The sequence below is a fragment of the Talpa occidentalis genome, unplaced genomic scaffold, assembly GCF_014898055.3.
Source record: "Talpa occidentalis isolate TD23 unplaced genomic scaffold, MPIMG_talOcc4v2.1 talOcc4.4, whole genome shotgun sequence".
NCBI lineage: Eukaryota > Metazoa > Chordata > Mammalia > Eulipotyphla > Talpidae > Talpa > Talpa occidentalis.
In genome coordinates, this window is record NW_023604295.1 from 31,059,331 (window position 1) to 31,069,771 (window position 10,441).

Sequence of the window (10,441 nt, forward strand, 5' to 3'; positions counted from 1 at the left end):
ATTTCATTTAATTGACTGATTTCTACTCCATCTGGCTCCGCAGGTGGAATTTGGACGGTAGGCTGATCCTCACCTTAATAGAGCACTCGCCAGCAGGAGTGATGTTATGAAGTTAATGTTCCACAGTGGTGTGCGGTTAGAATCAGATTACACACTTTACTCAGACGGTATTCAACGTTCCTGATTTCAAGAATCTTGTCTGTTCGTCCCATCACACGGCCAGCTGGCGTGTCGCCGTGGGTACTTCTTACACTGCTGTGAGGAAATCTATGGGCGGTATCTTGGCTCGCAGCCCACTAGTCTACGGAAGCGAGCGCAGGAAATCCCAAATCTCGCAGTGCAGTAGCGTTCAGAGAACTCCAGACCTGAGCCGGGAATTGACTGGTATAAAACACAGACCTGTGGCACCAGGGGTTAAGCACAGCACTGTGAAGCCATCCGCAGCCTCTGCGGCAGGAATTGCATCCCGACCCCCGGGGGAGCTACCCACGTGGCGCAGCAGACCTCTCGGGTCTCGCCTCCTGCCCCCTCAGCAGTGTATTTCAGTCAGTCTGAGACGGCGCGGGAGGCTGGGATTTGTAGTTTCGAGCGGCTTCCAGGGCGGGGTCCAGGCCCGGGGACTCCCTGGTCGCGGAGGAGGGTGGGTCGCCCCGCCGTTTCCGGTCGCGGGCGGGTGTCGCAGGGGGCGGGGCGCCCAGCCTGCGCGCGCGGCCTTCTGGGAAAGGGGGCGGTGCGAGCGTGCGCGCGCAGCCCACCGGCAGTGGCGGCCGAGATGGAGGAAGGCGGCCGCGACAAGGCGCCGGTGCAACCCCAGCAGCCCCCAGCCTCGGTCCCGGGCGGGGGAGACGAGAAATCGAGCGGCAAAGAGCGGCGGGAGCCCGGGGACAAGGACAAAGAGCAGGAGCTGGTGAGGCGCGACCCCGAGAGCCGGCGGCGGAGGCCGCGGGCTGAGTCACGGCGGCTCCACAGGCCTCGGGCCGGACTGCTAACTGCATAGCCGCGCCGGCGAGAGGGCAAATGGGGTGACCCTTGGGGCTTCTGGCTCCCACCTTTCTGCCCTTCGATTCTCCCTTCCCCGCGCTGTCACCTCCGCTGCCCCCACCAACTTTTGCCTACTGCGTCCCTAGGTGGACCCTGGCAGGACATTGTCACCCCCACTTTTAAGAGTCGCATTTAAGCCTGCCTTCCCACTGGGTCTCCCCTTTCCTGCTCTTGCTCTCCTTCCTTGTCCACATGGTCCCTCTTGAGGATGCAGGCTCACTCCCTACCTGTCACAGAGTGGGAGGAGGATGTGTGGGATTTTTTGTCTTGATGTGCTTATTCCCTCCAACCCTCCAGTCTGAGGAGGACAAACAACTTCAGGATGAACTGGAGATGCTCGTGGAACGACTGGGGGTGAGTCATGATGTTAACAGGAATGGATACATACTTGCTCTATACCATTTTGGGGCGCTATGTGAGGTATACAGGGAAAGAGGGACTGTATTTTAGAGTCAATGTTTTAAAAGGGAGAGTAACAAAAGATACTTGAAAGATTTTGTAGCTTCTCTGATGAAAAAGCTGTTATTGTACTCTTGTTGGGTCATTTGTCTTTGTATCAGGCAGTGTGCAGGGAATTGGGGAATCACAGCTGAATAAGCCACAGGTAGTTATTTCTTAGATGTTAGTTAAGTATCTCTATGATGACTTGAAGGATGTGACTTCTTTTTGTCTGAGCCTTAACATGTCCTGATCAGGAGAAAGACACATCTCTGTACCGACCAGCCCTGGAGGAACTGCGAAGGCAGATTCGTTCTTCTACAACGTCCATGACTTCAGTTCCCAAGCCTCTCAAATTTCTGCGTCCACACTATGGCAAACTGAAGGAAATCTATGAGAACATGGCCCCAGGAGAAAATAAGGTAAACTAATTCAGAAACTACTGGAGGCTTAGTTTAGGAATACCTTTTCATCTAGACCTTTAGGGGGTTCTTGATGAATCAGAGGAAACCCATTAGACCTGAGTTCTAAGCTTGTTGAACAGAGCTTGTCACAGTCAAAATACTCACATGAAAGCTAACAATAGGATCGAATTTTCAGAAGACACTGTTTCTGTCATTTGTGTTGAACCATGGGGCCTCATTATTGTGGTCTATTTTTAACTTGGGTCTAACATTAACTTTTCTCTTCCCTTTATATCTTGTGGGTATTCATTTGTTTTATCTCTAAAATATAGACTCAATTCAATCACTTCGCTACCTATTCCAGAAATCTTTGATTCTCACCTGTAGGTACTATTGCAGCAGCCTCCTAATTGTCCTTTTCCCTTTTGTCCTTGACCTCTTGTGCACAGCTTGTCTTTCACATTGCAGCTATTAAGATCTATCTTGGTTGAGTCTTTTGTGCTCAAAACCTTTTGATAGTTTATTATTTCAGTTGGTATAAAATTAAGAGTCTGTGATTATTCTCCTCTCTCCCCTTCACATATGTTGGTTTAAAAGGGGGATAGCAACACTTATCTTAGGTTGTCATGGGGTTTAGCTTAGGTAACATGTAAATTTCTAGTATAGCAACTGGTGTTTAGTTAACACTTAGCTTTGGGGTTAGTGACAGTGGTCTTGATTGCATAATGTCACACTACCCTCACCCTGGGTTTGACTTAATAGGACTGGTTTCTTTATAGCGTTTTGCTGCTGACATCATCTCTGTTTTGGCCATGACCATGAGTGGGGAGCGTGAGTGTCTCAAGTATCGGCTAGTGGGTTCCCAGGAGGAATTGGCATCGTGGGGTCATGAGTATGTCAGGTAAGGTCCTTTCTTCTTGGGCATCTGAAAGGGCTTCCGAAATAGAATTCTGAGTTCTCTCTTGGAGTATTGTCTGTCTTGCTGTACCACTATATTGAATTTCCCAGACACTGAATTCCTTGAACCATAGGGAAGTGTTTCCCATGAAGTTGTGCTCCCCTAAATGTCTGGGCCTATTTGTAGGCACCTGGCAGGAGAAGTGGCTAAGGAGTGGCAGGAGCTGGATGATGCAGAGAAGACACAGCGGGAGCCACTGCTGACCCTGGTAAAGGAGATTGTCCCCTACAACATGGCCCATAATGCTGAGCACGAGGCATGTGATCTACTCATGGAAATTGAGCAGGTGGATATGCTGGAGAAGGACATCGATGAGAATGCATATGCAAAGGTCTGCCTCTATCTCACCAGGTGAGTAAGCATGATAGGGAATATATATGAGGCCTACCTTCTTTTCTCTTCATTGTGACTGTTCTCTCAGTTAAGCTATTGATGCCTGTAAGCTTCTTGAGGTCAGATACATCATGTCTTCTTATCAGTTTCACCAGCTAGTGTACTGCTTGGTATATAGTATGCCAGTACTTCAATACTTATTTTGGGCAAGTGAATTAAGTGGACTAAGTGAATGTCTGGGATATTATAATTACGTTATTATTTTTACCTTTGTAGTTGTGTGAATTACGTGCCTGAACCTGAGAACTCTGCCCTACTGCGTTGTGCCTTGGGTGTGTTCCGAAAGTTCAGTCGCTTCCCTGAAGCTCTGAGATTGGCATTGATGCTCAATGACATGGAACTGGTAGAAGACATCTTCACTTCCTGCAAGGATGTGTATGTAGAAGATGAATTGGCAGAGGAAGACATAAGCTCATGGATGGGGTGTTTGCATGAAAAGCTGGGATTTGTAGTGTCTGGGGCTTTTCTGTGCCCTCAGCGAATGGAGGCTTAGCAGATGTCGTGGCTCTCTTTCACAGGGTAGTACAAAAACAGATGGCATTCATGCTCGGCCGGCATGGGGTGTTTCTTGAGCTGAGTGAAGATGTGGAGGAATATGAGGACCTGACAGAGATCATGTCCAATGTGCAGCTCAATAGCAACTTCTTGGCTTTAGCTCGGGAGGTAAGACTTTGCCATTAAAACTTCTTGGCTGTGATTCTACCTGGCATTTTCTTCCCTGACTATATTTCTCACTAAACTCTCCTTGGTTAGAGTTACCATTCAGTGGGATAGCAGAAGGGACAGCTAGGGGAGGAGGGGGTGAGCACTTGTGACCCTCTGACTTCTTCTCAGCTGGACATCATGGAGCCCAAGGTACCTGATGACATCTATAAAACCCATCTAGAGAACAACCGTGAGTAGCCATCTCTATGTATGTGAGGCTTGTAGAATTTTTAATTATGCCCCTTGTATTGGGAGTGATGGTTTGGCCCAACATTCTTATCCAATAGTCAGGATGTCCAGGTACCCTTTCTTCAGGTCACTTGGGTGCACAGATAGGGGATCCTAAGGGGCCAACTCAGAACCAGCCGCCATGCAGGGTTCCTTTTTTGCCCTACTCTATGCCCAACTTTCTTTCCTTTCTTCTTCTGCAGGGTTTGGGGGCAGTGGCTCTCAAGTGGACTCTGCCCGCATGAACCTGGCCTCCTCTTTTGTGAATGGCTTTGTGAATGCAGCCTTTGGCCAGGATAAGCTGCTGACTGATGATGGCAACAAATGGCTTTACAAGAATAAGGACCATGGTATAATTCTGTTCCTATCTTATTTTTGTGTTGCTTTAGTCAGTCTTGTTTTCCTACGTTCATAAGTTAGCTGACAAGGGGTCTGTGGTGCAGCTCGCTAGTGGGTTTGTCAGGGTAGAGCATTTAAGACTGATAGGTTTTTCCTTGGTTTAGGAATGTTGAGTGCAGCTGCATCCCTTGGCATGATTCTGCTGTGGGATGTGGATGGTGGCCTCACCCAGATTGACAAATACCTGTACTCATCTGAGGACTACATCAAGGTTGGTCTGGGCACAGTCCACCAATGGGAACATCCTACCTCCCAGAGGACCTCCCTTTCACTGTTTTTTTTAACTCCAGTTAAGTTGGGTGGTACAGTGAGTCTTATGTTGCATCCTTTGTGGTAAAGAAGATGGAGTAGCTTGCAAAAAAAATCTGTTCGCATTTTGTAGTCAGGAGCCCTCCTGGCCTGTGGCATCGTGAACTCAGGGGTCCGGAATGAGTGTGACCCAGCTCTGGCATTGCTCTCAGACTATGTTCTCCACAACAGCAACACTATGAGACTTGGTTCCATCTTTGGGTAAGGCTTCTTAGTTCTCATAGTAGTTCCTAGCCTGTATGCTCTATGAAAACAGGAAGTGGGCCCCTTTAACCTAGAACTACCGCTATACCCTGTTGAGTATTTGGCTTTTGGTGACTGTTGGAAGGACAAATGCATAACCAATTCTCTTCTTGTCCCTTCCATGTCCTGTCTTTGGGCGACTGTCTCGTCTGGCATTTAGACTAGGACTGGCCTATGCTGGCTCCAATCGCGAAGATGTTTTAACACTGCTGCTGCCTGTGATGGGAGATTCCAAGTCTAGTATGGAGGTGAGTAGAGGCTGTTGATTGCTTTGGGGAGAAGCCTTGTATCCTTCTACTCTTTGTGATAACGTAAAAAGAGTCGGGGAGGTATCATTTCCATGAAATCTCTTGGAATTGGGATTCTGTGTTTCAGGTGGTCTTGAGACTAGAGAGCTAATATTTTGGTATTAAGTTCCAGCCCTTGGGATCCATGAAAAAGTACCCAAACTAGAGTAGGGAATAACTTAGCCCAGTTTGGGCTAGGTGATTCTCAATCAGTATTTCAGTCATTAGCCAATCTTAATTTTTTTTTTACTTATGCAGAGTTTTAGTGATGAATAAATATAATTTGGTGGACAAAAGTATGTTTAGTTAGAAAGATGTTAGTTCAAATCCTGCAACCTCTGCTTGTAAGCTATGTGATCTTAGATACATAGCTCATCTCTGTTTTTCTTTTTTTGGATAGGAGGGATGAAAAATAAAAGATTTATTTACAAAGACAGATAGAGCGAGAGAGAGAAAGAAATTTATTGGTCAACATGTGGTCAAATACCATCCATCCTGTTAACAAGTGGTACTAGGATGATGGTCAGGTTCACAGAAGCAAGAAGAGCATAACTCTCTCTCTTTATGCTTCATTTTTCTCATCAATAAGTGAAGACTAATGCAGAACCTATTGTTTGGGATTGTGAGGATTAAACATTTATAGTCTGTAAAGTGGCTTAGTGACTGACATCTAGTAAGCATTTGGTGAAATGGTCGCTGCTCTTGTTGTGACCTGCTGTCAGAAAGGGAACATTACCTAGGTTAGAGTATCTTACAGTGGACTTGAGAATTGACTATTTAGAATGAAGATAGGTTAATAAGTCTTTTGACAACTGACTATGTATAGTACTGATTTTCTTATTTCTAGGTGGCAGGTGTGACAGCTCTAGCCTGTGGAATGATAGCAGTGGGATCCTGCAATGGAGATGTCACTTCCACTATTCTTCAGACGATCATGGAGAAGTCAGAGACTGAGCTCAAGGATACTTATGCGCGTTGGCTTCCTCTTGGACTGGGCCTCAATCACCTGGGTGAGGGAATGGCTGCCCATTTGGGTAGAAGACTGGCAGTAACTGGATACAAAAGAGGGTTTATGTGTCAGACTATTGGATGGAAGCAAGTATCCTCTGACCCCTTGGATTTGTCCTGTAGGGAAGGGTGAAGCCATTGAGGCAATCCTGGCTGCACTGGAAGTTGTGTCAGAACCATTCCGCAGTTTTGCCAACACACTGGTGGATGTGTGTGCCTATGCAGGTCTGTGTCCTTTTCATTTTGTGCTTCCCCAGGGACTGTGCACATCTCTCTTGGTGACCTTTATGTAGATGTTTCTCCTTTCTCATCTGATCTTTGTTAGAGTCATTTGCTTTTCCTGTTTCTAAAGGAAGCTTTCTTTTGGTGCCTTCTCATTCTGTCCTTTTTTACTCTTACACCCTGCCCCCAGGCTCTGGGAATGTACTGAAGGTTCAGCAACTGCTCCACATTTGTAGTGAACACTTTGACTCCAAGGAAAAGGAGGAAGACAAAGACAAGAAAGAAAAGAAGGACAAGGACAAGAAGGAAGCCCCTGCTGACATGGGAGCACATCAGGTTCTGTGGGCAGCTGTGCACTCTCTGAGTGAGGACCTGAGAAAAGATAGCCATGCAGGAGAGCAGGGCTTTCTTTTAGTGTCCCTTTGGGTATTGCCTTGTGTTGAAATAGCATGAGACTGGGTGCATTCCATTGCATAGCTTTTTCTTCTTAGAACTTGAGTCAAGGGTGAGCTTTTTTGTTTTCTGAGCTCACTGGATTCTGCTGCTTGTTCATTGCAGGGAGTGGCTGTGCTGGGGATTGCCCTTATTGCAATGGGAGAGGAGATAGGTGCGGAGATGGCACTACGCACCTTTGGCCATCTGGTGAGTATCATGCGAAGTGTGGAACGTGCTGGTTTTGATGCCTGGAGTTCTCCCAGTGGAGACTTTCCAAATGGGTTTTCTTGATGGACATGTGATCTTTTTGGTGTGCTGTGTGTTCCCTTTCTATAGCAGTTGAGTCAGACCCCTCTTATCCATCAGTCTGTTTCTATAACCGAAATTATTTGTGCTGCTTTTTGTGATAATTTTTTTTTTTTTTTTTTTTTACCAGCTGAGATATGGGGAGCCTACACTCCGACGGGCTGTGCCTTTAGCACTGGCTCTGATCTCTGTTTCAAATCCACGACTCAACATCCTCGATACCTTAAGCAAATTCTCTCATGATGCTGACCCAGAAGTTTCCTACAACTCCATCTTTGCCATGGGCATGGTGGGCAGTGGTGAGTGTTGGTCAGTAAAAGGTCTCAAGCAGCTTGGAAGAAGGTTTGAGGTCCCTTTTATAAACCTCTGTAATGCTTAATATTTCTAGGTACCAATAATGCTCGCCTGGCTGCGATGCTGCGCCAGTTAGCCCAGTACCATGCCAAGGATCCCAACAATCTTTTCATGGTGCGCTTGGCACAGGTAAAGAACAGAACCCTTCTCCATAGAATATGTCAAGGGAAATATCTGTGGTGATGGAGGGGAGACATTGAGTGCCATGAAGGGGACCTTGAGTTCAACCAGGAGGGAGGATGTGAGCAAGTTGAGGGATTTCTACGTGCCCAGGTTAGGAGATGTCTTTTCAGATGGGACTCTACCTTCACTTTTATGTTTTTTCTAGGGCCTGACACATTTAGGGAAGGGCACACTTACCCTCTGCCCATACCATAGCGACCGGCAGCTTATGAGTCAAGTGGCTGTGGCTGGGCTGCTTACTGTGCTTGTCTCTTTCCTGGATGTCCGCAACAGTGAGTTTCTGTCAGAAATCTTACATGGAGACACATGGTCCCTGTCTCCACCCTTACCAGAGCCACCTTGGTAATTTAAGAGCATGCCTCTGAGTTAATTCTGTACCATTCTGTGTTCTTGAGGTTTCTTGGGAATGGGCTGGGCTTCACAAGACTTCTGTCTCCCACACTTTTGAACTGGTACAAAGAGCCTTTCTTTTGAGGTTGAAAATCTGAGTCCTATTTCTGCTCCTGAATTACTGGGAAAAAGTGATTATCAAGCCTGAGGGCTGTGGGCATGGTCAGGAGAGGCATTCCTGCTTTGTGGTATGGTACATGAGGAGAGAAGTATGGGTTTGACCCAGGGGATCAGAGTCAGGACTAGAGTGGGATACCAAGGTTCTATTGCTCTGATGACGCTAACTATGTATGTCCTGTGTTCTTTCAGTCATCCTAGGCAAATCACACTATGTATTATATGGTTTGGTGGCTGCCATGCAGCCCCGCATGCTGGTTACATTCGATGAGGAACTGCGGCCCTTGCCAGTGTCTGTCCGTGTGGGCCAGGTGAGAAATTGAAGAGCGGGGAGGGCTCAGGCTGTACTCTATAACTTGGAGAGTGCATATATATCTGCTTCTCTGGAACTGGAATGGGCACTGGGTTATGCTGCTACACTCCCATCCAGAGTTCCTTCATCTCAGTTTTCTCACCCTACAGGCGGTGGATGTGGTGGGCCAGGCCGGCAAGCCTAAGACCATCACAGGGTTTCAGACACACACAACGCCAGTGCTGTTGGCTCACGGGGAGCGGGCAGAATTGGCCACTGAGGAGTTTCTTCCTGTCACTCCCATTTTGGAAGGTTTTGTTATCCTTCGAAAGAACCCCAACTATGACCTCTAAAGGGCTCTGAACTGCAGCTGGTATGTCGGGTGGGGGGGGGGCCGTGCTTCCAGCTGCCAGGGGTAGACACTGCTCCAGATCTTTGGGGAAATTGTTACCTCTTATTCTTTTGTTACTGAGTAAGAAAATTGTTGTTCAATAAAGACCTTTATCCCCGAGGTCCCTCTGTGTCTCTTTTCTAGGGTATTGGGGCTGGAGCCTAGAGTGGGTAGGTAATGGATGGGAGAGGAACTAGTAAGAATTTTGAGTCAAGGCTAGCAGAGTCTGCCCTGAATGGAAAGAAATAAGCCCCTTATCTTTCTCCCCTCCTTCCTAATCTTAAAACAGTGGTTCATGTTTTGGGACATGAATCCTTTAAAGCTACAGATGTAATGGATTTTCTTTCTGAGAGATGCATATATACACAAGTTTTTGTACAAACTCTTAAAAATAACCTTCCATTCATATGTTGAGATGCCCTGTGGATCCTATACACGCATACACCCTACCCTACCTCCACCCTGTTAGTGCACACACACTTCAAGTTCATTACTCCCTGACTTTGGGCCGATCCCTGCTCTAAGAGGCAGGAGAGTCAGCACCACTTTCTAACTGGACTTCTGTGCTGCTGAATGAAAGCGACATCTTAACCTCCTCTGACCATCTGTCCCTCTTGGGAGGCTGCTATTTGTGAGATTGGATCATGTTAATGTCTACTTCTGGGTTCTCTTTGTAGAAGGGTGCGAGAAAGCTTGACCTACCTTCCTCAGTATAGCAATGAGAGAAGGATGGCTTACTTCCTGGAATGTAATCACGGCATCTGCAATACCCCTTCCTGCTGGAACTGGTATGGCTATAGCTACACTGCCAATTAGGGCCTGGACCTCCATGGATACAGTGGGGAACATGTAGCCCCGCCAGATAATCATAGCTAACACTTATCCAACACTTAGCTGGCTTAACTTCTGAAGTGACTGGCACTTTATAGATCTTCTATACATGTTGGAAGACTTGTACATCTAAGACCTCACAACATCTTTGAGAGGAGATGTTATTCCTGCATTCTGGTGAAGAATATAAAGTTTGGAGAGATTCAGTAACTTACCCAAGGTCATATAGTAATGGTGGAGATTGGAATCTAAGTGAATCTGATTGTAAAGACCATGGCCTTAGTCACTATATTAGTCTGTCTCTAGCCTTGGAGCCCTGTGAAACCCTCCGATAGTCCAAAGTCTTGGAAAAGTGGCAACTTTGGAATGAGAATCTCGTTATCTTTCTTATCATTTGGCAGGCTATGTAAAACCTGTATAAAAAATGGAAGCACTTGGGAGTCAGCAGACCTGTGAAACCCCTTTAATAGGACCCCTTATGGATTTGAGTAAATCAATGTGTCTGAT

General features: G+C 46.8%; 1 protein-coding gene across 1 annotated transcript; it reads left to right on the top strand.

The window, feature by feature from the left end:
* Nucleotides 1-741: 741 nt before the first annotated feature.
* Nucleotides 742-9,227, top strand: PSMD2 (proteasome 26S subunit ubiquitin receptor, non-ATPase 2). Its single transcript, XM_037525203.2, has 21 exons — nt 742-907; nt 1,339-1,395; nt 1,737-1,901; nt 2,663-2,784; nt 2,968-3,192; nt 3,451-3,609; nt 3,753-3,897; nt 4,069-4,129; nt 4,371-4,517; nt 4,671-4,777; nt 4,949-5,076; nt 5,279-5,366; nt 6,253-6,415; nt 6,537-6,638; nt 6,826-6,971; nt 7,194-7,277; nt 7,507-7,675; nt 7,765-7,859; nt 8,059-8,185; nt 8,613-8,731; nt 8,883-9,227. The coding sequence occupies exons 1-21, from the start codon at nt 773-775 to the stop codon at nt 9,063-9,065; spliced, it is 2,727 nt and encodes a 908-aa protein (XP_037381100.1). The 5' UTR covers nt 742-772; the 3' UTR covers nt 9,066-9,227.
* The last annotated feature ends 1,214 nt before the right edge of the window (nt 9,228-10,441 follow it).

Excerpts from the sequence above, each read along its gene's own strand:
- PSMD2 (XM_037525203.2), top strand. The coding sequence starts at position 773 with ATGGAGGAAGGCGGCCGCGACAAGGCGCCGGTGCAACCCCAGCAGCCC. Across the intron at positions 6,639-6,825 it reads GGATGTGTGTGCCTATGCAG|GCTCTGGGAATGTACTGAAG; the intron begins GTCTGTGTCCTT and ends CCCTGCCCCCAG. Across the intron at positions 7,676-7,764 it reads CATGGGCATGGTGGGCAGTG|GTACCAATAATGCTCGCCTG; the intron begins GTGAGTGTTGGT and ends TAATATTTCTAG.